General features: G+C 42.9%; 4 protein-coding genes across 9 annotated transcripts in view; 3 read left to right on the forward strand and 1 right to left on the reverse strand.

Moving 5' to 3' along the window:
• Positions 1-12,496, forward strand: part of LOC108051142 (diacylglycerol lipase-alpha) — a 28,923-nt gene extending 16,427 nt beyond the window's left edge. For 2 of the 6 annotated variants that reach the window (XM_044460891.1, XM_044460892.1), the window contains exons 3-15: positions 1,622-1,716; positions 1,828-1,934; positions 1,996-2,100; positions 2,184-2,285; positions 2,836-3,013; positions 3,078-3,497; positions 4,014-4,538; positions 4,603-4,744; positions 4,817-4,921; positions 4,992-5,119; positions 6,273-6,296; positions 7,482-7,614; positions 10,247-12,496. In XM_044460891.1, coding sequence (XP_044316826.1) covers positions 1,622-1,716; positions 1,828-1,934; positions 1,996-2,100; positions 2,184-2,285; positions 2,836-3,013; positions 3,078-3,497; positions 4,014-4,538; positions 4,603-4,744; positions 4,817-4,921; positions 4,992-5,119; positions 6,273-6,296; positions 7,482-7,614; positions 10,247-12,178 — 3,996 coding nt within the window. In that variant the 3' untranslated portion in view covers positions 12,179-12,496. Of the gene's footprint in view, positions 1-1,621; positions 1,717-1,827; positions 1,935-1,995; positions 2,101-2,183; positions 2,286-2,835; positions 3,014-3,077; positions 3,498-4,013; positions 4,539-4,602; positions 4,745-4,816; positions 4,922-4,991; positions 5,120-6,272; positions 6,297-6,334; positions 6,448-7,481; positions 7,615-9,244; positions 9,726-10,246 lie in introns of those variants that run through there. The other 4 variants (XM_044460894.1, XM_044460893.1, XM_044460895.1 and 1 more) reach the window with 4 other exon arrangements.
• A 367-nt stretch (positions 12,497-12,863) lies between these two features.
• On the forward strand, positions 12,864-14,352 carry LOC108051167 (nucleoside diphosphate-linked moiety X motif 8). Its single transcript, XM_017133162.2, has 2 exons — positions 12,864-13,238; positions 13,307-14,352. Exons 1-2 carry the CDS (start codon positions 12,973-12,975, stop codon positions 13,869-13,871), a joined length of 831 nt encoding a protein of 276 aa, XP_016988651.1. The 5' UTR covers positions 12,864-12,972; the 3' UTR covers positions 13,872-14,352.
• On the reverse strand, positions 14,344-16,292 carry LOC108051166 (26S proteasome regulatory subunit 8). The gene is made up of 3 exons (XM_017133161.1): positions 16,127-16,292; positions 15,910-16,054; positions 14,344-15,462 (listed from the first exon to the last, which is right to left on the reverse strand). The coding sequence occupies exons 1-3, from the start codon at positions 16,142-16,144 to the stop codon at positions 14,408-14,410; spliced, it is 1,218 nt and encodes a 405-aa protein (XP_016988650.1). The 5' UTR covers positions 16,145-16,292; the 3' UTR covers positions 14,344-14,407.
• Positions 16,293-16,866: 574 nt separating this feature from the next.
• On the forward strand, positions 16,867-24,578 carry LOC108051170 (phospholipid-transporting ATPase ABCA1). Its single transcript, XM_017133164.1, has 13 exons — positions 16,867-17,207; positions 17,563-18,148; positions 18,389-18,532; positions 18,591-19,347; positions 19,928-20,412; positions 20,574-20,853; positions 21,008-21,518; positions 21,737-22,422; positions 22,734-22,872; positions 22,931-23,113; positions 23,273-23,932; positions 23,999-24,064; positions 24,219-24,578. Exons 1-13 carry the CDS (start codon positions 16,990-16,992, stop codon positions 24,484-24,486), a joined length of 4,983 nt encoding a protein of 1,660 aa, XP_016988653.1. The 5' UTR covers positions 16,867-16,989; the 3' UTR covers positions 24,487-24,578.
• Positions 24,579-25,144: the final 566 nt, after the last annotated feature.

Genomic DNA, 25,144 nt, shown 5'->3' on the forward strand with positions numbered 1-25,144 from the left:
AAGGTAATAATTGTAGCCGGAATAAAATCTGGCATCAAAAAGTTCTCTGTAAATAATAAATGAGACTAGCATATCTCCAGAAAGGTCAGCACTTAAAATCAACACAGAGGAGGTCCTTTTTTAATTAAGATGGAAGGGTAGTGGATTTTCCTATCAACATAGGATTTCTATGTCTAGGTAATTGTAATAAAAAAGAAAATTACATTTTAATGGATAAGCTTAATTTGTTTATTTAATGAATACTTGATGACTTTGTTATAAAACTCTGAAAATTTGTATTACTATGAGGAAGACTAATAAAAATCCAAAGGTTATTATTAGATTTTATTTATTTATAAAAACAAGATATTATTATAGATAGATTCTAAAAGGCTCATTAATAGATATTAACTTTATTACGTTTTGCATTATCTGTATATCTGGATAGTTTATAGAAATATCTTAAGATATTTAGTTCTAGACGAAACACTCAATAAGTTTATTATTATGCGCCTGTTTATGTTTATATTATCTCAGCTCGTAAACCTATTTTTCCGCCTCGAAGCTTTTAGAAGTCTATAAATAAGGCGCTGGCCAAGTCATTGGAACTGTAATATCAAATGTTGATTTGGCACAAGTAAACTTTTCAATCGCAATTGATTTAATGCATTGATTATGACACATTTAGACCATGAATCACTTTGATAACGTTGCCTTGCGTCCATGTCTTAGCGTCATTAGCAAAAGTCTAGTTAATCTCAGACCGGATATGCAAATATCAGTATGCATTCCCTTGTACGATTCCCATGTTGGGTCCGCCTTATGCGACCCCGATGCAATGTCAAGTCAACGATTATGGTGGCGGATCGGAACATGATGGCTTACACCACCCCAACAAGTTGTTACACGCAGAGAAAATATCTCAAAACAAAAAATACTTTAAAAAAAAAAAAGCGATCCGCTTTTTCAGAGAATAAGGATTATATTCTTTTGAGTTGATTTTATGATTGTATTAATTAATAGATTCATGATTAAGATGTAATATTTTTTTCTTAGAATTTATCAAGAACAACTATGTATAAAAAGGTTGTAAATCTTTATGTAAACGAATTTAATTGATTAAGTATATATATATATATATATATATATATATATATATATTTCTTTCTGTGAAGTTTTATCTGCCCCCGAGCCCCGGTTTTTTAGCACGCCCTGCTCATGTCTAACCCCGATTATGTTTTGCTTGGCATTGCACTGGGGGGCAATAGGAAAGGAGGGACTGGGGCGGGATTATAGTGGGTGGTGCCGGAACCTTAAGCTGTCTAAAGTCGTTCGCTTTACATATTTACATGCAGGCATGACTGTACTACCAGTTAGCATTTGCACACTGCTAAGGCTGCCCGATGATTTTCCAAGGGGATTTTAATTCGCAACAACAGCTCAGCCCGAATTCTGGAACAGTTGCTAGTAACTGATTAAATTTTAATTTTATTTTTTTAAATTTAATTTATTAATAGGGTAATATGATAATAAAAGCGATACATTTTCTGTAATGAGCTTGAAACTTGTACAGTCTCTTGAGATAATATTATCTTTCATAATAACTTAAAACTAATTTGATTGGCTTTCTTATCGATTTCAGATGCCTGGACTTGTGGTCTTCAGACGTCGCTGGTCTGTGGGCTCTGATGATCTCGTGGTGCCGGGCGCATTTCTCCTGACGATTCATTTTATATGGTGAGGAGACGCATACCGATTTTTCTCATCACCCCTTAATTGTTTCTAAATATATTTCATGTTCTTATTTTTCCTTCAAAACAACAAAAAAAAAACCGATTGTTGTGACAGTTTTGTGATTGTTAGCGTCTCGTTGGTTATCTTTGAGTATAATACACGAATTTTAAGTGTAAAATTATTGTTCTATCATCTAATAGGCTACTTGTTGATTCTATTTTGTAAGTATAAAATTCCGAAATCCGAAATCAAAGGAACCCATCTTGATAAATCCATTTGCAGTTTCAATATGTGTAGAAATAGGTATATGTGTGATCTCGATGCGTGGCAGTATTCTGGATGCCGAGGCGCGCACCTCGATCAACATCTGGATATATCTCAAGAGCTGTAAGTTGTTATCCCTGCATAAGTTCTTACTTCTAACTAATTATCTAATCTAATTATTTTATAATATTTTCCTTTCATTTCAGTGGTAATTCTGTTCGATATTGCCTGGCTGGGGGTGGGCTCCGTTTGGCTGGGCCATTACTACACCACTGCCCCCATCGATGATCCCAAAAAGGTCTACATAGGTGAGTTATATGGCAGCTTTATCAATAATGACAATAATATTTATGGAACTTATAAAACATTTTCCAAATTTCTTAATGTTCACTCAGTGTTTAAAAGTAAATTATTATTATTTGCATTACAATAGCTGGAATTCACACCTAGTAAATATTTTTTTTCATTAAACTATTTGCGTTTTATATCTGTAGTTAATTATTGTTAACTACATGTGCTACATTGTTGCTACATGTGCTGCATGTTAAAGTGCATATAAGAGAGATTACGTGTTTTAGCAAGTTTTTAATTTACATGTTTTATTAGAACCGGTCTTGAATAAATATATTGTGCAATTTGATTTGGTCATTAATCAATTCTATAATTTATGATGGATTTAATCGAATTTCCCTGAACTAGCAAACATTAATACATTAAAACTATTGACAACATGTACTTCTAAAATCCTGGTAACATAAATGTATTAATTACTTATAGATATTAAATTAGTATTTGTAATTTTACTAAAATGTAAAATTCTTTAATTTGTTTCGGATATTTTTCCCTTTCTTCCCATAGCCATCATCATCTGCAATTGGGCTCTGGTGGTGATCACCCTCATCACGATATGGTGCACCTTCGATGCAGCCGGAAGATCCTGGGTAAAGATGAAGAAGTACCAGCGATCAATGCGCGAGACGGAGTCTCGGTTAAATTATAAGCGGAGCAATAGCATGAATCGCAACTGGCGGCAAAGGTAAGTTACTAAATTTGTATATATATATTCGATTTGTATCACAAACATCTATTTTTTTTTACAGAAAAGTGAATCGCGCCTACCAGGACAGCTGGGACCATCGCTGCCGTCTGCTGTTCTGCTGCATGGGCTCCTCGGAACGCAACCGGAACTCGTTTACGGACATCGCTCGCCTGCTGAGTGACTTCTTCCGGGAGCTGGACGTGGTGCCATCGGACGTGGTGGCCGGTCTCGTCCTACTCCGCAAATTCCAGCGGCTCGAGCGTGAGGCCATCGTGCGTCAGCGCAAAAATGGCACCTACGAGTTCCTCAGCGGCGTGCCGATTACGGAGCGAACCCAGTTCCTAGCACTCAACGATGCCAAAAACTACGACTTCTTTCAGACGGTCATCCACTACATGTACTTTGCCCAGGGCGCCTACGGCTGGCCCATGTACGTCATCATCAATCGCAGCAAGATGTGGCACCTGGTGCCGGAACTGAAGTGAGTACGGAAAAACTTGGAGGTCTTACGAAAACGTGAACGTTATTCCGAAGAATATATAAAAATGTCAAAAAAAAATGTCCATTATACTTTCGTCATCTATGAAAGCTCAATATTCAAAGGATATACAGCGTTATGGAACTTTTTAGCATCACAGCATTTCTATGTGAAATTTGCGTAGCGCTGTTTTTTGTCGCGTGGACAAGAGTTTTGGTTGCGTCAATGTAAACTTTTAATGGAAAAATCCCTTTACGTATTGTGCTCGTTCCTGAGGAATTTAAATTTAAAAAATATTTCTGCAGAATACTGTTCAATTTGAATTTTAGTAGCATATTATTTTGTAGGTATCGTTCAATAATGAATTATTAAATGTTGTATATAATCTTATCTTAAAAAGTTAAAAGCTCTTAATGAATATGAATGAATTTTACGGTAAACATTTAATTCAAAGGATTGTTTAATGAATTTGATTTGTAGATTTCGAAGGCTAATCCTCTTAAAATCCTCTACTCGTAGATGCTTCGGCTGCTGTTGTGGAAGTAATGAAGACACGGAGGTAATCCAAGACAATTGCTGCCTGTGCAACTACGCGGCGCTGAAGAAGACGCTGCAGTTGGGCGACATCGACATTGTGTATGCCACCTACCACGTGGACGTGGGCGAGACGCCCTTCTTCGTGGCCGTTGACTACACCCATCGGGCGGTGGTGATCAGCATACGGGGCACCCTTAGCATGAAGGACATCCTCACGGATCTAAATGCGGAGGGCGAAGTGCTGCCACTGCAGCCGCCGCGCGACGATTGGTTGGGTCACAAAGGGATGGTCCAGGCGGCGATCTACATACGCAATAAGCTGCAGGAGGAGAACCTCATCGAGAGGGCACTGCAGCGGAATCCGGAACGCCAGACGCCCACCTTTGACCTGGTGCTGGTGGGACATTCCCTGGGCGCCGGCACAGCGGCCATTCTCGCCATCCTCCTGAAGCCCGATTATCCGACTCTTCAGTGCTTCAGCTATTCCCCGCCCGGCGGTCTGCTCAGGTAGATTGACTACCAGAGATTTGTCTCGTTTAAATTTTGATCTGGTAATCTGGTTATTTTCCAGTATGCCCGCCGTGGAGTACTCTAAGACGTTCATCACCTCGGTGGTGCTGGGCAAGGATGTGGTGCCGCGCATCGGGCTCAACCAGATGGAAGCCTTGCGAGCGGATCTCATCAACGCCATCCAACGCAGCGTGGATCCCAAAGTGGGTTGCACTCAGAAAATATACCATACTGTACGAAAGCTCAATTTCATAAAATGTCTTTTATCGTTTCAGTGGAAGACCATTTCCTGTTCGGTCATCTGCTGTGGCTGTGGACCGGAGCCCACATCCGTGGTCAACATGTCCGGTCAGGACACGCACATCAATCAGTACCAGGAGGTATTTACCCCACAATTGATATCCCCTTTTAGAGCGTTTTTAACCAGTGACTATTTCAATTTGATTTTAGGAGCGCGGTACTGCCCGTTCAACCAGCGCCCATCCCACGGACAGCTCGATAGCTTTAACCCTGCACCAGCCCTTATATCCGCCCGGTCGCATCATCCACATAGTGCGACATCATCCCAAGCCCGACGAGTGAGTAGAGCCAAGTAATCTATCGAGCTGGCAATAAGTGCGACAGCTGGCCGCATCCGCATTTGTTTCCTACTCGATCTCGCTACCCGACCTCCTGACCCCTCGTCCTGATTTATTTGTTGATGTTTTTTTTTTGTTTGATTTGCGATTCGAGATCCGCCTCTGGCCAAGGTCTGTGCTAATTGAGGTGCGATTGCCAGGGCTTATCGCCGCCGAAGTGAGAGCGATGAAGTGAAATGTCAAGCTGATCCGCAACTGACTCATCTGTAATGGCGTCATGGCTGTGCGTAGAGATAGGTTGAGCTGATGATCGCGTCATCGGGTGAAGCACTAAACTCTCCATCGAGGTCGGGCCCTTCGCAGTTGCCTCGGTGACAGCCTCTAATTGACACCCGTTTCGTTTGCAGTAACTTGAATACTTACAGAATGTGGAGCAGTATTGAATTCCCACATATATGGTATATTGGGACAGTCTCAGACTACTACAATTAAGAATGCCATTCGTCATAGGAAGAGAGAAATTTGATTAGCACCAATGCGGGAAATTATTATAATTTTAAGTGCAGAATAAATATAGAAAGTTTGATTCTTTGTAAGGCGTAGCTGGAAATATAAAAGATTTAATTGGACCAGTTTTTTAAACAAAATTAAAAAGATTAAATACATTATATTCTAATCACTTCAGGATATCTCCTAGACATGAAGACTAAGGATGTGGAAAGATACATATTGTAACATTAATTTATTAATTTGAACTGCTATTTGGTTTCCGCTTTAAGTTTTAAAGATCTAAACCGATCTATAAGAAAACTGTGAGCCATTTTTTTTTTTGAGAAAGGAAATAACTGACAATTAACAAAGGATAATGATTAAATCAATTAAATGTATTCCTATCCTATAATAAACTTCTAAATAGTAGGCTTTAAGTTATTATCAGAAAGTTTAAATGTCTTATGTTTTATGATAGCCCACAAGTCGGCGGAGTTCTCGAGCGACTACTTTCACTAGTTATCGTTTCTATGAGTTTGGTTTTGTCTTCTTGTTTTGTTATGATTTGTGTTGATGAACGTGTTTGGTCGATTTCTGTTTGCCCCACGTCCCCAAAAACCCGTAAATGAGAAAAGAAAATAATGTTACCAAAAATGTTTTTCAGGCAAAAATACGACAGTGGTTGGAGGTAGGCACACACACACATCGACACCAGCAAACACACACACCCACACCCACAATCCGCATCGCACACAGATACAGATGCGAGTTCACGTATCCAAAAGATTGAAAGAAGAAGAAGAGCTTGAGCAGCGCTGCAGTAACTCAACTCGATCTCTGTCTCTATCTTTGTCTATCTCTCCTGTCTCTTTCTTTTTGTCTATGTCTATCCCACTCTGCCCGTGTTTGTGCTCGCCCTCTCTATCTCTCTCTCAATCTCTCTATTTCGCACACTTTCTCTGTGTCTTAGCTTGTTTGGTTTGTGTGTTGACTAGTGGCAGTCCGAGAATTCCATAGTTCTATTTATTCAATTAGAAGAGTATCGTTCCGTTCGTTCCTCACCTCGTTTTGATTAATCTTTGTTGCATGAGACAATCACCGATGCATGCATCGCCCTATTCCTCTCTCAAGGCCTCTTTACAGGAGCCGAGTTCTTAAGATATCTGATATATTAACTAGGAATATTTATAACCACTATAAATATCTATAACTATATTAAAAACTCAAGTCGTGTAAAGGGGCTTTTGGACTCTCTCCCTCTCTCCCTCTCTCTTTCTCTCGTTGTCGCCCTCTCTCTCGCTCTCTTATATGAGTCGGGGAATTATCAGTTGTGATCTTTATGAGTTCTGTTCAAATTTGTAGACCCAGCATGATATTACCCCAAAGTTTAGAGCAAAAACTACTTTCGCAGTGTCACGGAAATCCTTTCAGTATTTCTGAATTTAAATTATATCTATAGATATCAATCGAATCCCAACTTTAAAATATTTGGGCAAAAGAGAAATAATGATCAAACTTATGTACAATTCGAATGGGTTTTACTGAAAGTAAAATAAATGTAGATTTAACAAATAATAAAAATAATGTTTGGTTATAAATGTATACAAACAAATGTAGCTATGATAAATGTTCTGTAGATAGTTAATCATACTATAATTAATCAAATAGATAACACTTTGATATACAGTAGACAAATAGAGTTTCAGTTTAAAACAACCTATTGATTTATTGAAAGAGATTTCTTTGACCTTAGCGGTCTCTATTGGAATTTAATTGGAAGGACTTCCTATAAAACTTTAGAGAGTAGATAGACAGTTTAATTATAATACCCGAAAAGAACATAGTTTCATTAAAACTCTTGTGTATTTTGCAGAAATGTGCTGAAGAATCGGGAGCCCGTATACCAGGCCATCTGGGCCGACTCCACGGACTTCGATGAGGTGCTCATCTCGCCGGTGATGTTGCAGGATCACATGCCCGACAAGGTTCTCGCCGCCCTGAAGAAGGTAATTGCCGAGTTCGACGACGAGCGCGGCTCCTCGGTGCACAGCTATTCCACAGCCAGTTGATCAGAGCCAGTCGAATGGACGGCAATGGAATCGAATTGAATGGAATGAATGATCGTTGACACCCTACACCCCTCGTCGTCTTCGTCGTTGTCCTAGAACCGTATATAGTCTAACTATAGCCCTTAGCATATCTAGAGTACGCAGCACCGATCTAGTTAGTTGGTTCGTCTACTGTACTGTACTGTACCTTGCCTACCCTAGTCTAGCCTTAAGGTTGGAGGTCGCAGATCCGCAAGTCCACGACCACAGACCACCATCCACCTACCACAACTCACCAGCCACTAGAGCCACTTGAACACGAACACGAACACCACCCCCACAGTCATGACAAGCATATTTACACCGATGCCTATTTATCTATATGTAAACTCAATTACGTTTAACGTTATCTAGTCTAAGGCCAACTATCGCTTATAATTTCAATAATGCTAAATTGTTTGACATTAATTTATATGTATTTATTTATTGCCTTTAGTTTAATATCTGAGAAATTTTGTCTTTGATATGTCCAGAGTAAAGAACCGATACTTAGCCAGCACCACACACGCATAGTTAATTATCAGTTAATCTATTGTATTTATCGCTGTGTGAGGCATTGACAATGGACTTTGAATGTTTACATTTACTCCTAAGTTATATTTATATTTATATATTTGTATTTAGTTTGTATTGCTTAAGTAACCTTTATTGCATAAGTTGAAGCGATGTTATTTGCATTTCGTTTTCTAAATCTCTGTGTTTTTATCACGCTCTCCAAATATCTCTTATATATTTTCACTTTAAAGCTTAAACTGTTTGTTTTTTTTTTATGATGAATATACACACACTTGTATGTACTTAAATATGATTTACTTATTGTTTTTCATTTGCTTTTGAAATCTGTAATGGGGCAAACAAAGTATTTTTACACCTTGTAAGTTGGCCTACTCCACCAGGAAGTCGAGATAATCCCAATTTCGATGGATTAAAGGATGTTCAACACTTTGCACCATTAAATAGAAAAACGTATCGTATCGGCTTTGAACCTATAGCAATTAGGCCTCACTTGATGTTTTGATTTGAGTTTTTTATGTGGATTTAATTTGGTAAGTTTATTCATTTTGACTTCACCTTACGTTTGGCCACATAAACAAAACTATGAAACCCTACCATACAACAAATACACAGCTCCTTCAGATATATCTGCTGCATGGGAATGGTTGTCAAGTTGTTGTAAAGCTTATTGAATGGCAAAAAAATCAAATATGGTAGACGAAAAGTATTTGCTTTTGCTGAGCTGAGAAGAGGCCCTGACTGTGTGCTAGTTACAATGATAGGGTAGTGGATCAGAATATAGGATAATCCCCTAAATCGATTCTAAACCCGCCCAGCCCCTTGATGATCCGATCATATCTATCTATCTATCTATGATAGATAATATATGCGACGAAATTGTGTAACTACTGATTTACTTAATTATCCTTTTATTTTGCTTCTTTTATGAAAATTAATGATTATCGATAAACCGATAAACGAATACCGTTTTTACCGATTTATATGTGACCCGATCTTCCGATGATGTGCACAGGTCGTGTCTTGTAGAGATCGAACCGTAAAGGCATGTACCACTCGTAGACGTAATGATAACACGACAATAACTACAACTACAACAGTTACAACTACAACAACAACTACGACAACACAAAATACAGATACCAGGTACAGCCGCCCGTCAACTTCTTTATAAAAATGTTATCATTAAAAAAAGACTAAAGCAACTTTCCATTTTGCTCTCGTTAAAAAAACCAAACAAAATTCTTAAATATGTCAACCGAATTACAGTCTCTCTTTCTATCTCTCTCTATGTATATTTCTCTCTCCCGCTCTCAACCTAACCTCAAACAAAAATCAACAACCTATCAATTTTGTAAACTAAACTATCTAAATGTAATCGTACTCGCTGTGTATGTACAACGAAAACCAATCTTGATATTGTGTCTCGCACCCGTAAGCTCCCACCCACCCTCAAACCACACCTCACCACAGCGAACTATCGAACCATGAGCAACTGTACCCACACCCCACTCGCTTAAAACTTTGACGCAACTGTACTTAGTCATTCCACTCGCTATTTGCATCTGCATCTGTCTCTTTTCACTCTTGCTCATCTGCGAAACTGTACATACATGCATCCCACTTTCGCTCGCTCTGTCTCTCGCTCGCAACATCTACTCGTCTCTTTCTGCATTTAAATGTATCTACCAGATGTATAAATCAGGATGATTGATTGCTTGATCTGCTTGAGTAATAGAAAAAAAACATAGAAAAGCCAATTAGCATTGTTTAAAAAAAATATATATCAATATTTAAATTAAATCTAAGCAAAGAACAACAAAGTTGATAATGAGCGCTCTTCCGCTAATCCCAATGGAAAGGAAATAAGTCCTGCAAAAAAAAAACATATATATAGCGTGAGCTGATCAATCAATCAATCGACTAACCATTTCAGTAGGACTTCAATTTACACCTAAGCTAAATGACTAAGCAAAAACAAACACTGATCCCTTCCACTCTCGCTACTCGCCTCTAGGTTGTAACAACGAGTGGGCCACGCAAGCCCCAGCGCCAGACCTCTAATGCATTCTCCACGGGATCGAACGAAGCCCACGATACGGAACTGGAGCCGCCACATTGCAGCGGTCACAGTGAGACGACGGATGCCATGAGATCGGAGCCGGAAACGGATCCATATCCAGATCCCGGTCGGATGCAGACCTCGCATTCGCATCACTGCAAGCGGCCCTCTCAAAGTTCCTACACAAATCTGAGCAACTGTCTCGTCCTCACGCCGACGACCCAGCACAAGCTCTGTCTGGAAACCTCCTTCACCAACGGATCCGCACCACTCCAGCCCGCCCCACTGCCGCCCACCCAGCGCCTGACCTCGGCGGCCTCCTCGCTCCTCAGCTCGACCACCACGCCGTATGACATATCAAGCGCTCTGGACGACAGCCTGGCCACGGTGGCCCTGCGCCAGAGTCCCTCGCTGATGAGCGCCGAGACGACGGCCACGGTGATTGGGAATCCGGACACGGACCTGGACGAGATCACCATGCCCCGGCTCAAGGCGGTGGCCTTCGACATGGCCCTGACCCCGCCACCGTCGTTGCCGCCGGAGAGGTATCTGCTCGGACGCCAACACTCCGAGAAGAAGCCACGTTCGCTGCCCCTCGCCCAAGTCCAGGCTCTCCGTCGAGCCTCGGATGCTGGGGCTGTGCCGGGTGTGGATCTCCTCCACGACGACTGGTACGGCCTGGCCCCACTGGCCAGTCCCGAAACGCTCTCCGAGATCTCCAGCGTCTCCTCGCGCACCAGTGTCCCCATCAGTTTGGCCAACAGCATTGAGCGCTATCTCCAGCACATGGGCGTGGGCGTTGGAGTGGGTGCTCCGAAGGTGCCACTCGAGGACATCTTCGAGTCGCAGCTGCATACGCCCAAGGTCATGAGGCGGGCGCCCAAGTTCAGTGAGAATCTGGCTGGCTGTGCGGAGGATACACGGAATCTAGATCAGTACAAGCGACTGGGACGTGTGTTCATCACCTTTCCCCGCATCTTTCCCGATCAATCGCCGGTGGCCCATAGTCTGGACTCCAGCGACGATAGCTTTGAGTCTGCCTCGGCACACAGTCTGCAGAGATTGCAACTGCCGCACGGATCCAATGCGGTGCAGAGTTCCAAGTCCGCCGACCCGCTGGACGGGGATCAGGATGCGTCGCGGCAAACGCAGCCGGCCAAGAAGTTGACCTTCAGCGACAGCGATATCCTGGCGGACGCGGACTGCCTGCGGCTGTGTCCCCACTGTCCCTGCGATCGGGATGTCCAGCGTGGCTGCTGCACTCGCTCGGAGCACGCCAAGTGCGTCGGCGGTGGTGCAGAGCAAAACGGAACGGCAGTAACAGGTGGCGCCACCACGGGCGGCCTGGGCTCGACGGACACTAGTTTCTACAGTGCCAGCTCTTCGCTGGATCAATTTGCCACGCCGGCCCGCCAAAATGGAGGGCCCCACATGGAGGAGATACTGATGCGACCCGGCGTCCTGGAGTCCCACTTCCCTGTCCTCGGCGGCATGGAAAGTGGAATAGAAACCCCAGCGCTGGTGGCCCCCGCCTCACCCGCCCTCCTCAGCAATGGCAAGCGACCGGATGTGGTGGGCGGCAGGGTGAGGAAACGGCTCTCCTCCGAGGAGTTCGTCTTCACCCGGGGCGACGATCTGGTGGCCACCAGCCTAGTACAAATCGGTGATAGGAGCTGCGGCTCGCCGGCGGGACGCAGGCGTGGCAAGGGCTGTGTCTATCCGGCCGGGAACAGTCTCCGTTTGGACGCTGCCGCCGCCGTCGCCTCCGCCTCCGCTGCTGCCACCGCATCGCCCACGTCCATTAGTAAATTTACCCGCAACCGTGTGGCGGCTGGTGGAGGATCGTCAGCCAAACAGGCCGCCGTCAATAACGAAAGTAATGTTTAATAGTTGTAAGTCGTAAGCAGTACCTTTACCTGGACAGAGCGATGATACTCGTAACTCTCGTTAATCTCGTAAACAGCCCCCTCCCCAAAATAAAAACCCCAAAAACAACAATTATGCCGTTGCCATTGCGATCCACAAGAACAAAAAATTGATGAAAAACAACAAACTAACATTTTGCATACCGATTACCTAAGGAACAACATTTAGCGTTAACACAGGCGTTTACAATTACATAAATGCAATATATATTATATATTTTTTTGTGCAGCCGAACCTCAAACGACGACAAATTTTAATAAAACGTTTTAAAAAATGAAAGATGGAACAATCGTGTACAATTTTGTTGTTTTCAATGAATATATTGCATAATATATGGTTTTATATTATCGGATCCATCCCTAAAGTTCCTATTTGTTTGGATTTGTCATGCCTACTTGAATTCGTTACATAATTTTTAATCAGGTGGCATTCAAGTAAAAATCATGTTTTTTTTGAGGAACAATAATTCTTTTTGCAAATTTTTTTTCTGTAAATGGGACTTTGTTGGACATTTTGTAAGGATTCAACAAGGTATGACATTCCATCATTCGACAATTATTTCCCAATGTTTTTATTTAAAATGTAACGGTTCTATTAACAGTCTAAAAAGACTAAGTCCGCACCTGGGGCGCTTAACAGCACACTATCTGCTGTTAGCAGCTCTGTTTGGATCTGTGGTCCCTTTCCATTCCAAAGTTCTTTTCCTTCACGTTTGTTTACATCACTGTTTCCCCCCACTTTCGATCCGAAACGCAATGTCCCTAATCCAGGCGAGTCGGAGGGCGTCACAACTCCTGTGGCACCTCAACCGCCACATGGGCTCCTCGTCCTCCGCCGCCACGTCGCCACCGGATGACATTCAGCTGAATCCCGTAGAGCTCCTCGGACCGGAATCGCAGCGTAGGTGCATGGAGAAGATGCGCAGCCTGCCGGCATTCCCACGGCCCAAGTCCTTGACGCCCAGTCGCCGGGAGAAGCAGACCTCCGCGGTCCTTATCGCCCTCTGTCAGGATCGGGGCACGTGAGTAGCCCACTAATCCTCGCCAGCAGTCGATCGAATTGTGATATCATTCAAATCTGTACTTTTAGAAAGGAGATCTCCCTGCTGTATACGCGACGATCGCGGCACCTGCGCAGCCACAGCTTCCAGATATCTTTTCCGGGTGGCAGGCGGGATGATCAGGACACCAGCTTCGTGGACTGCGCACTGCGGGAGACAGAGGAGGAGATCGGTCTGCCGCGCCACCGCATCCAGGTGTGGGGAGAGGCCAGCCAGTTGAATCTGCCGCGGACTTCGTCCATTGTGCCGGTGGTGGGCGTGGTGCCCGACTTCAGCATCTCCGAACTGTGCCTGAACACCGAAGAGGTGGAGGAGGCATTCAGCGTACCGCTCCAATCGCTTATGGTGCCCAAGGCCACCAGGCACACGCAGTTCCGGAGCGGCTACAGCGGACCCGTGTTCGTGGTGGACCACCATCGCATCTGGGGCATCACCGGCTACTTGACGCACCTCTTCCTGCACAGCCTCCTGCCCCCTCGTCAACTGCCCAATTGCCTGAAGACGAACATCAAGTTTATTCGACCCTTTAAGCTGCCACCAAAGCCGCCGCATCACCGCGAGCATCACGGCACGGATCCCTCGATGCGTACTTAAAGTACCACCGATCCCCCGACCATAATACCACTCAGGCTAGTCCCAATGTGATAGTGTGATTGGGCCAGATGAACTCTGAAATTTATTGCTTTGGTCCAACCAAACAAAAGACTAACATTGAATGTGTTCATCGTATTAGTATATGTATATTTTTATTGTGCATAACAACCCAAATCTATGCAATAAAACTGTTGACAATTACTTTAAAACTAATGGGAAAAAAACTATAATTTTTTCGAAATGGAAAAAGGCTGTTTTGAAAATGAAAGAGATGACTAGTTTACGTTTTTATGCACGGCCAAAAAAATATCCTACAGTCAACAATTTATTAGGTTCTTCCATTTAATTATTATAACTTAAGACGTTAAGCTTTGCAATTGGATAATTGTAAGATTCTTCATTTTGTATTTCACAGTTAACTGTTTTTATCATATCCATGATTCCTTTAACCCATAGATACCACTATTACGCATTTATGTTACTAACTGATATATTTATTGACAATGAAATAAGGTTTGCGTGCGCATGTGAGTAGTCTACTTCCACAGCTTCTTGATAGACATGTTCTTTTCCGAGTCCTTCTGCATCACCTTGGCCACGGCCATCTCAAAGTCCTCCTGGGTGACATGCACGCGTCGCTCTCGCAGCGCATACATGCCGGCCTCCGTGCAGACGCCTTTGACCTCCGCACCCGATGCGCCTGGCATCAGTTCGGCGATCTTCCGCAGATTAATGCCACGCGTAAGGTTCATCTTACGGGAGTGGATCTTCAAGATGTCCAGACGGGCCTCCTCGTTTGGTGGCGGGAACTCGATCTTGCGATCAATGCGGCCGGGACGCAACAGGGCGGGATCAAGGATGTCAATCCGATTGGTGGCCATGATCACCTTGATGTTCTTGGTGGCCTCGAAGCCATCCAGTTGGTTGAGCAGCTCCAGCATGGTACGTTGCACCTCGGAATCGCCGCCGGATCCAGACTCAATACGCGACGAACCAATTGAATCGATTTCGTCCATGAAGATAATAGAAGGCGCATGCTCGCGGGCCATGACGAACAATTCTCGCACCATGCGCGAACCCTCACCGATGAATTTCTGGACCAGCTCCGAGCCGGACACTCGGATGAAGGTGCATTCGGTGTGATGGGCAACGGCCCTGGCCAGTAGGGTCTTTCCTGTGCCCGGAGGTCCGTAGAGCAGCACTCCCTTCGGTTGGGCAATACCCAGGGCATCAAACAGCTCTGGATGTTTTACGGGCAACTCAATAACCTCCTTGATTTCCTTAATCTGCTTGTCCAGGCCACCAACCATTTCGTATGTGGAATCAGGAACCTTTTCGACCATCATCAGTGAGACCAGCGGATCCACTTTGTTGGGCAGAATCTTATGGAGAGTATAGCTTTCGTTGCGCAGGGCAACACGGCAATTGGGGGTTACGTCGTTGATATCAATGTTCTTGTCCAGATCGACGACGAATTTGCCCTCCGGATGCACTTTGACCAGCACCTTCTTCTTATCCATCGGCTTCACAACCTCGCCCACGTAGCTGCCCTGTTCCTGGAGCAACTGCAGCTCCTCCCGCAACATGCGAACTGTAATAAAAAAGTATTCTTTAGGATCGGCTTCTCTTTATAATTCCTATTTGTGGCTTATGCTTTTCGAGAAGCAAGCTTTTACCAAGCTTACCAAGATTTAAATGAGTTCTTTAGGATAAAGTAAATAGTTAAATCTTATGATTTGAAGGTTAAGATAAGAAATGATTTTTGTATATATGATATAGATATATTGTTGGTGAAGAAATATTGCTCAAATTAGGAATACTGCCATTTATAACGATTGTTAGCAATACTACTCAGTAAACCTATATCTAATGACTATCAACTGGTACCTATGATATCTTCCTTGTTATTTAAGTGACTTCTTGGGACTTCGTATATGGATATTTATAGATTAAGTTGAAAAAATATCTAATAGCATTTCATAAACTATAGGGGTTTGATGGTTCTTCAAGGACATGGGCACCATTCCCGCCGAATTACCTTTGGCATTGAGCTCATTTCGCTGGGCCTGGAGACGCCTCAAATTCTGACTCTTCTCGGCCACAATCAGTTGCAGTTCCTCGATCTTCTGGATGTAGTAAGACCGGAATCCCTCACCTTTTTGGTAGGCCGACTCGATTTCCATCTGTAAAAACATTGATTTCGATATTAGCAACGATTTATGCGCCGAAAAAACATTGGGATTCATTTATCTTACCCGATTCGTTACCGTCATTTTCTCGTGTGTTTTGTTGCGTTTTAATTCGTTATTATTTGTGTTGTTTCTGCCACCATACGAATACTTCTCGAGTTAATTTTATATTTTTACTTTAATTATGACTCGGCATTCTTTGCCTGATTTCAGTGTGACCGCGCTGACAGCAAGAAATAATACCTGCGGCACAAAAATAAATACCAATCTCAGTTTCAAGAAACACCATTTATATACCATAAATTGAGGGCATTAATTTTCTGTTTTTTTATTTTTTCAAATAAATTATTTCAACCAATTAGTCAATTGTTTTCTTCGCTTGAATTTTAAGATGACACATATTTTTTATCGCACTTGAATTTCAGCGGATAGCGGATAAAAACCCAAAAAAAACTTGATAAAAAAACCGTTAAAATTAATGTTTAACATTACTTAGAAAATTGAACATTTGTTACTTCTTCTACACGAATATTCTGAGATTGATGTGCTAATCTTTATAATTAAACTAAAGAGTGTAAATGGAAAATCTTAAGACATGTTAATCAAATAGTATTTCACAAAAAATAGCTAGATCTTATCGATAACAGGTAATTGAATTTGAAATAAAAAATCGAATTTAAAATGAAAACCAAAATATTAATAGAAATTAATATTAATATATTTATATAATAGCCTTGTTAGTATATGTCATATTTGTAATTTCAAATGTAACATTCCAATCTAATGTACTTTGTGAACACTGCTGTTTTGTGTTCAAACAAACTAAACAATATATTCAAAATCCTCTGCCGAAAATTAAATATTTTACACCTTTTAATTTTTAATTTTCCTTGTGTGAGAGATCTGCACGTTATCAATTTTCGTCCAAGATGCCGGCCACCAAGGTATTGTTATTCAAGCGCTACATTCGAATCGAGCTAAATCTGTGGAGGCGCTCACTCTTCGAGGCCATCACCCTGGTGATCATGGTCCTGGTGATCCTGCTCAATCCCATCGCCCACTCTAAGAGACTTCTCTACATGAGCAACGAGAACGAAAACGAACAGAGCATCGTATCGCACAAGCTTCAGGATATCAACATATTGACGTAAGCGGCTAATCTCCATTCCTTTATGATTATAATTATAAATTATTTCGAAAAAGCTTCCAGTTCTCAGGGATTTTGGGAGCTAAAGGTATTAAGATGGTTAATATTAATATCCCTTTTATATCACATACATATGTAAAAATTTAACCCATATTAAATTGAATAGTTAACTATCAGTGTAAAGGTAGATAAGATTATCAAATGATTCTTTTTCCATTTAATGCAAATTTTGAGACCCGTAGTTAAAAAAAAGTAAGCAGCTTAAAGAGTTTCATACACGAAATTTTGATAGTAGTTACCTTAGTGATTGCATTATTTTGACAAACCCATCAATAAAACAATTTATTTTTCGCAGACGAATGGCGGACTCGAAGCGGGAGAAGACCAAGTTTAGTCTGGCCTACACGCCCAAAACACCGTTCGTAACGGAAGTGACCAAAAAAGTGGCCAAGACGCTGGAACTGAACTCCACGGTGGGCTACGGAAGCGAGGCCGACATGCAGGATCAGTTCGACGAGCGGACGACGCTGGCGGGGATCGTGTTCCATAATGTGAACGGTGAGGGCACTCCCTCGACGCTATCCGTTTCGATCCGATTCCCCAGCGAATTCCGCACCATCGCTCCGTTCCTCACCGAAGATCGCCTGTGGATAACCCGCTGCTCGGGACGGATTAATCCGGGACGGGATCGGGTGAAGCACGACAAGCAGCAGGACATATATATACGCGAGGGATTTCTGCAGCTGCAGCATCAGATCTTCGTGGAGTGGTACCATCGTTTGCGAATCGAATTTGAAACCAACTTTCCCGAACCGAATGTGGAGGTCTACAACATCCTGCTGAAGGTCTCCGACGAACCCTGCTCCGTGATGAGTCTGGCCCGGCTGCCCACATTCTTGTACAATTTCATATACCTACTGCCCTTTCTCAATGTTATCAGAGTGAGTTTACCAATAGCTAAAACCTATCAAAACATTATTACTATATTCCAAAGATTATGGTGATATAATATCTCATTCATTGATCATTAATTATTATGGGCAGAAAATGATCAATATAAGAGTGATCAATGATTCGGACTAAAAGATCTCGGGATCTGTTTGAGTTAGGGTTGTGAAATTTAGTATGCACACATATTTAAAACTTGATATAATTTTAGTAATAGTTTGTGTCTTCTCCAGAACGTAGCTGCCCAGGTGGAGGATGGCGTAATGGTGCATCAGTGGCATTATGGGTACTCGTTTGGCATGCAATGGGGTTTCAAGTTTCTGGTGCTTTTCCTGAGAATGTGCATTTTAAGTGCCATATTTGTGGTAATGATGTTGGTAAGTCCTCCTCACTTTACAATAGTCAAATTGTTGTACATTGTTTGAATATATTTAGGCATTTTGGGCCTTTGGTGGGCGTGACGGTGAGTTTTCCGGCAAGGGAACGATAGCCTTTGTCTGCTTCGTCATTGTGTACACCGTTGAGATCGTTATCACCGGAATGGTGGTGGCGAAACTATTTGCCAATCCCACCAATGCCGTCCTTTTCGCCTTGGTGCTGTGGCTCTTCATGTACGCGGCATTCTGTATTATACTGGAACATTACTGGGACATCCACAAGTACTATGTGTTCTTCATCCTGGTGGCCTTCTGCAACTGTCAGATGCACTTCAGCATGAGTCTGTTCAGGAATTGTATCGAAGACCCGGACAGTGTGCAGACCATTGATTTCGTAGTGATCTTCACGGCGGCCATTAGTTCGGCCTTGATTTATTTCCTGGTTCTACTGGCGATACAGTGGCGGATGCCGGGCACATTCCTCAGTCGACGAATAGTGAACAACAGGCCGCGGAAACAAAGGGAGACGGATGTGCCCATTTTGTATTTGGGTAGGGCTCCGAGCTTCCAGAACTTCGAATTCGGGGATGTGGGCAGCGTGGAGCTGATGCGATTGCGTCATGTCAGCACCACACATCGCGATTCGGAGCGAAAGATCCTGAAGAACATATCCATGCGGATCTATCGTGGCGAGGTGTACGTGATCCTCGGACATGTCGGTTCCGGTAAGCTCACCCTGCTGAGGATCCTGGCCGGACTCAAGTTTCCCCTACGCGGCAGTGTGTCCATTTTGGGCAAGCCCTTTGTACCCAATGGTAAGATGTTTGCACACTTAACAAAAATCTAGATTGAGCTAGAATCACTGAACTCTTTACAAATCCCAAACATTTGTTTTTTAACATGCGGAGATTTATTTGATTATGTATAGTTTTACAAATATTTAAAATCATGGGGGAATATATATATATATATTTTTTTATTTTATTGGTGAGAATAATTATATAGCTCTTAAACTTTTCTGATACTTTAGGAGCATCTCATAGTGTTCTTAATTTTACTAGTTACTCGTAGAGTATTCGTTGAAAAGTATATGTATAAGCCTACTAAAGTGATCTGGATCAATAGTCAAGTCGATTTGGACATGTCCGTTTGTCTGTCCGTTTGTCTGTCCGTTTGTCTGTCCGTTTGTCTGTCCGTTTGTCCGTCCGTTTGTCTGTCCGTCCGTCTGTCTGTCCGTCCGTCTGTCTGTCCGTCCGTAGAAGATGTAGCAGATGGCGCCACCTAAACCAGCTTGTTAGCCGCATATTAATTGTTAAATTGCTTAGCTTAGTAACGGGTACCTTAAAGTCGCGGTCCCTTGACTAAAGCATTTCGCCTTGTTTAAACCAAAAATAGGTGAACTCCGTCGCATGATTGACTTTCGGTTCGATGAGCACGGACTGAATAAGCACTTGACCGTGGAGCAGACCATCGACTATCATGTGCGTTTGAAACTGCCGCCCAGCGAATCCGATCGCTACGAAATCGAGAGGCGCAAGTGGCTGGCCATACTCGATCAGCATGTGGAGAGTCGAAGGACACGGATCGGAAGACTGAGTTCGGGCTCCTTGAAATTGGTGGGACTATGTTGTTGCCTGGCCGGAGATACGCGCATCATTATCCTGGAGGAGCCAACCCTCAATCTGACGGGACGCGAGGCGCAGGTCTTTTGGTCGATCGTCAATGCGGAGAAGGGCAACCGGGCCTTCATCATATCCACCTACAGTGTGGGCGAGGCGGAGCATGTGGCCGATCGCATCGGAATCCTCAGCATGGGCGTCCTGGAGGCCAGTGGCACACCTTTCTTTTTGCGGGCCAAGTTCAGCAGCAGTGTGGATCTGGTATTTATGAAACCCTATTTCTACAATCCCTAATCTCTTAAACAAATCTTTATTGCATGTAATTACATTACCGATCTTATTAAGTTTCATAAATTATTAATCAAATCATTATAATATCAGCTGAAAATATGTATTTATTATTATTTCATATTTATTTTCAGGTCATTATTAAAAAGCCACATGTGCCCGATCAGCCAATCACGGACTTCATCAACCAGTTTATGATTAACATTGAGCCGGAAAATGAGATTGGTGATAGTCTGACATACAGACTGCCGGTACTCTTCCGTCCACGTCTCCAGAAATTATTGATTCATCTGGAAATCGATCGCAAGATGCTGGGCATCGAAAATGTGAGAGTGGTGGGTGCGGAACTCTCCGATATTTATATGAAGCTGGTCACCTCCTTTCGACTGCAGCAACAGATGATTCCGGATGTCAGTAAGTTGCTAACCAAATTGATCTTAAGGAATATGTTATTTCAATTTGGTATGATTTGTATTGTTATCTAAAAGTCAGGTGGTGCTGGGCAATATCTATTTTTATGGGGATTTTATAACTAACATATTAAGGTGTTTTATTGCTCTTTTCACAGCCCAAACATTCAAGTACCAGGTGGTGTCGCAGAAGCAACTGTCCAGGCAGCGGATGCGGGCAATGTTCTACAAGAAGATGATTCACACCGCACCGAATGTCTGGCCCATAATCATGATCTTCACCAGCTTTATTCTGATCGCCATCGTCGCCCGTCTTTCGGTGCTGCTCGATATGCCGAAAGAGCGCCAGAACTCGATTGCCATTGGCTTCATGGATCCGACGGATGTGTCCAAGAGCATACCAAATCTGAAGGATTGCGGCTACATCGACATCCGGGCGGCCATAAAGGTGTCAAAGAAAAAGCGAGTCGATGTCTCCAGGACCTTTGATGACAAATCGTTTGCCTGCGAAAAGGGTAGCTATCGGAATGATTTGAGAAAGAAAAGCGAACTGAAAAGTTTTGGGGCGGTGGAGGCGGATGGGGACCAGAATCTCAACGGCTATATAAGCCAGGATATCTTTCACTCGGCTCCCATGATGCTCAATCTGCTGCACAATGTCATTCTAAGGTGAGAACTATACTTTTAGATACTTCAGTTCAGATGGTACAAATTTTAATTGGAAATTTTTAGTTGTTTTAATCTTTATTATCTTATCCTCATGAGACATTCGTATACTTCAAAATCTTAATGTTAAGCTCTTTGAAAATGGTATATCATTTAAGACAGTCGATGGATCGTTTACAATCAGCATAGATTTTATTTGTATTTATTATATTTATTTGCAGACTTTCGTATCCGGAGCGGGAGAACATAGTCACCCTGGTGGAGAATCATCCGCTGCCCACGCAGCTGTCGCGAAAGATCAATCTGCTGGACAACAAGATCGCCCACATCCATGCCCCACTGGCCATCGGTTGCATCCTGCCGCTGACCGTGTCCGTTTTCGTGATCCCTTTGGTGGAGGAGGAGATATACAATGTACGATTCCTGCAGCACATGGCCGGACTGGGACTGAAGGTCTTCTGGGGGATCAATCTGTTTTGGGATTGGTTCACCTTCTTCATCTACTCGATCATCATCGTGGTGATCATGGGTCTGATGGGCGTCGGCGGCTTTGGATTCTATGAGAATGCCATTCTGGTGCTCCTGCTGACCATCTTTGGACTGGCTGCTCTGCCGCTCACCTATCTGGTGTCCATGTTTGTGTACAAATCGATTGTACGGGCTTTTCTGGTATCCGTACTCCTGCAGGGAGTGTCCGGCCTGGTGCTCTACATCATCTACTGGGACGTGGCAAACAGCAATACGATCTTCTTTTACGGCGCCTGCATATCCCCGGGATTCTCCCTGCTGGACGGAGTTAGCAATGTGTATACCCAGTGTCTGGAGCTGGCCATCTGCAATGCCAAGTGCCAGGCCCACGCCACCTGCACGCCGGACAACATGCACGAGGTGGTGCCCAATTGCCGTTGTGAGTCCCAAATTCGGGTAACCCCTTGTAGATCCTATCACTTATTTCCTGGTTTTTGATTGTTACACTATACTGAAATTTGTTAACGTTCCCCACCATATTTTCTTGACGCTTAAAAAAACATTTAAGACATTTTCAAAGTCATTTCATTATTTATTAAATTGAAAACCATTTTATAAAATATCCTTAGACAAGAGTTTAAAATTGCTTTCGATGTCCAATTATTTCCATTAATTTATACTAGACCTAAATAACTTTATATTTTTTTAAAATGTAATTTTTATTTTACTATAATTTTAAACTATCCCCAGTTGACACCCATTTCAAATGGGCTTCTCCGGGCATTTTGCCCGCCATTGTCTACATGATATTGTCCGCTCTAATTTCCTTGATGCTGATTTTCTGGATTGAGCTGCACCGCAGGGAGAAGAAGTTCCATTCCCCCAGAGAGTGAGTGTTTGTATACATCTGCATAACTCTTTAATACGGATATCTGATACTCCGGCAGTCTGCGTAAGATGAGGACCGCCACTTACCCCTTCGACGATGGCGATGTGGCGGACGTGAAGCTAAAGATCGCCGAGGCGGATAATACCAAGGCCAAACAGTCGGTGTTCTTGGTGGATCAGGTGGAGGCCAAGGTACCAGCTGCGGGCAAAAGGATCAACACTGTCTCCTTTGCCCTAAATAAGTGAGTAACACAGTTCAAAGGATATAAAAAACGCAAATCATAGCCTATTGATATAAAACCCGGTAAAAACATGTATTTCGCATTGATATAATGAATCAGATGTTAATATGCCAACATAGTCCTAAATATATGAGTTTAAACCTGATTGTGTAATTTCAGATACATGAGCATGGGCATTTTTGGGCCCCGTAACTGCGGCAAGAGCCATTTGATGCGACAATTGGTGGGCGAGGAGGGATTCGCCTTTGGCGAGATCTTCGTGCGGGGATTGGACTTCAAGTACGATCTGGAGAGCATCCACACCTACATGGGCTACAGTCCGCAGCACCGCGGCCTGCTCAATGAGCTCACTCCGCGGGAGCACATCCGGCTGTTGTGCATGATCCGCGGTGTTCCGGAGGCAAAGATCGGCGAGAAGATGCACGACTTGTGCCTGATGCTCAACATGACCGGTTGGATGCATCGCAAGTGCAGTTTGCTGACGGCGGAGAAGCGGCACAAGTTGAAAATAGCATTGGCATTGGTCGCCTACAATAAGATACTCGTTTTGGATGAGCCCACTTGCGGGATGCCGGCAACCACGAGGCGGGAAATCTGGAATATCCTCCGATACATACGATACTGCGGAAAGACCATCATTTTCGCCACCAACGATGAGATGGAGTGCAAGATCCTGGCGGACTTTATTATCCTATTCCAGGACAGCGAGATGTTGGCGATCGGCAGTCTGCAGTACTTGCGATACAAGTATAGCCATGGATTCTACCTGGAGGTGCGCCTCATCCGCGATGGCGAAACCCTCGCGGAATCCGAGGAGAAGTGGGTTTCTTCTGGCGATTTTTCTTTATCTATTTTTAATCAATTTTTTTTTTTACTATTCCCCAGTTTGCGTAAGGATGTGGACAATCTGGCCAAGTTTGTCAACTTCTTGCACAATAGATCCGAACTGGTGTAAGTTGCTGCTAAATAAATATTTTACTTGAGATTCAGTTCTGGTTTTTTTCACATATGTAGATATCTTGGTGATTTTTAAAGACCTTAAAGAAAATTAATTTAAGAGATTATATATATATTTTTTCAATAATTATATTTGTATTTTTTCCAGGGGTCGTCTGAACAACTGGTTCAAGTTCTACGTGCCCGTGGGTCACATCGTGTATTCCTTTCTATATGGCGCCATGGAGAAGAACAAGCTGCGCCTGAACGTGAGCGACTACTGCATCTACCAGGCGGACATGATCAATGTGGTGGCCCAGGTGCAGGAGACGCGGGCCCAGTTGAAGTACCATCTCGTCCAGACGGAGGGTCCGCTGCCTCTGGACACCACGGTCACCAAAAAGACCCCTCAGCCCAAGGTCAAGGGCAAGAAGTAATGCCGTGCCATTTTCTGGGTAGGGGGCCCACTTTATCGCTGTGTTTATTTTATATGTACATTATATGTTTCTAAACAGTGTTGCGAAACTAAGATATATTCATTTTTGACAGTTTTTAATTATATTTAGTTATGGGAATAGTTAATTATCAACTATAATGACTAGCAGATGGAATAAGTGAAATAAGTTTGTTACATTTTATGTATATATGTATGTACAAAATATTAATATAAATAGGTACATAAATCCTTCCTTTGGTTGTTGATATAATAATTTAATCTAGTACAAAGTAATCCATTAACTTTTTGTAAAATATTTAAAGTCGGCAGTGCTGATTTGAAGGTCAATGACTGACCTCGGCTGTCCAGACTAAACACCTCGGAATTCTGGGCTTTCCCGCTTTCAATAAATTATAGCCTGGCTGGTTGCACACGTGTTGGGTTGCATAATTAATGTGAATCCCTGGGGAAATTTAACAGCGCTGGGAAGTTCTCCACGTGCCGGCATTCATTTTTCATTTGCGTGTTCATAAAGAAAAATTGATTTTCCATATTGATAGTTCAAATAAAAGGTTATTCAAGATGAAAAATGGCTTAACTATTAACTGTTAAAAGGCACATTTCAGACTTGCTTAAAAGAATTACCACTTATATGAGGC

Source organism: Drosophila rhopaloa, unplaced genomic scaffold, assembly GCF_018152115.1.
Source record: "Drosophila rhopaloa isolate 14029-0021.01 unplaced genomic scaffold, ASM1815211v1 contig_3, whole genome shotgun sequence".
NCBI lineage: Eukaryota > Metazoa > Arthropoda > Insecta > Diptera > Drosophilidae > Drosophila > Drosophila rhopaloa.

What these genes read in the sequence shown, in the direction of transcription:
- LOC108051166 (XM_017133161.1), bottom strand. An exon ending in AAATGAGCTCAATGCCAAAG is followed by an intron (nt 15,463 to 15,909) that starts GTAATTCGGCGG and finishes TTTTTATTACAG; the next exon opens with TTCGCATGTTGCGGGAGGAG.
- LOC108051167 (XM_017133162.2), top strand. Translation starts at nt 12,973, where the DNA reads ATGTCCCTAATCCAGGCGAGTCGGAGGGCGTCACAACTCCTGTGGCAC. An exon ending in CTCTGTCAGGATCGGGGCAC is followed by an intron (nt 13,239 to 13,306) that starts GTGAGTAGCCCA and finishes CTGTACTTTTAG; the next exon opens with AAAGGAGATCTCCCTGCTGT.
- LOC108051170 (XM_017133164.1), top strand. Translation starts at nt 16,990, where the DNA reads ATGCCGGCCACCAAGGTATTGTTATTCAAGCGCTACATTCGAATCGAG. An exon ending in CCTTTCTCAATGTTATCAGA is followed by an intron (nt 18,149 to 18,388) that starts GTGAGTTTACCA and finishes TGTCTTCTCCAG; the next exon opens with AACGTAGCTGCCCAGGTGGA. An exon ending in GTCTCCTTTGCCCTAAATAA is followed by an intron (nt 23,114 to 23,272) that starts GTGAGTAACACA and finishes GTGTAATTTCAG; the next exon opens with ATACATGAGCATGGGCATTT.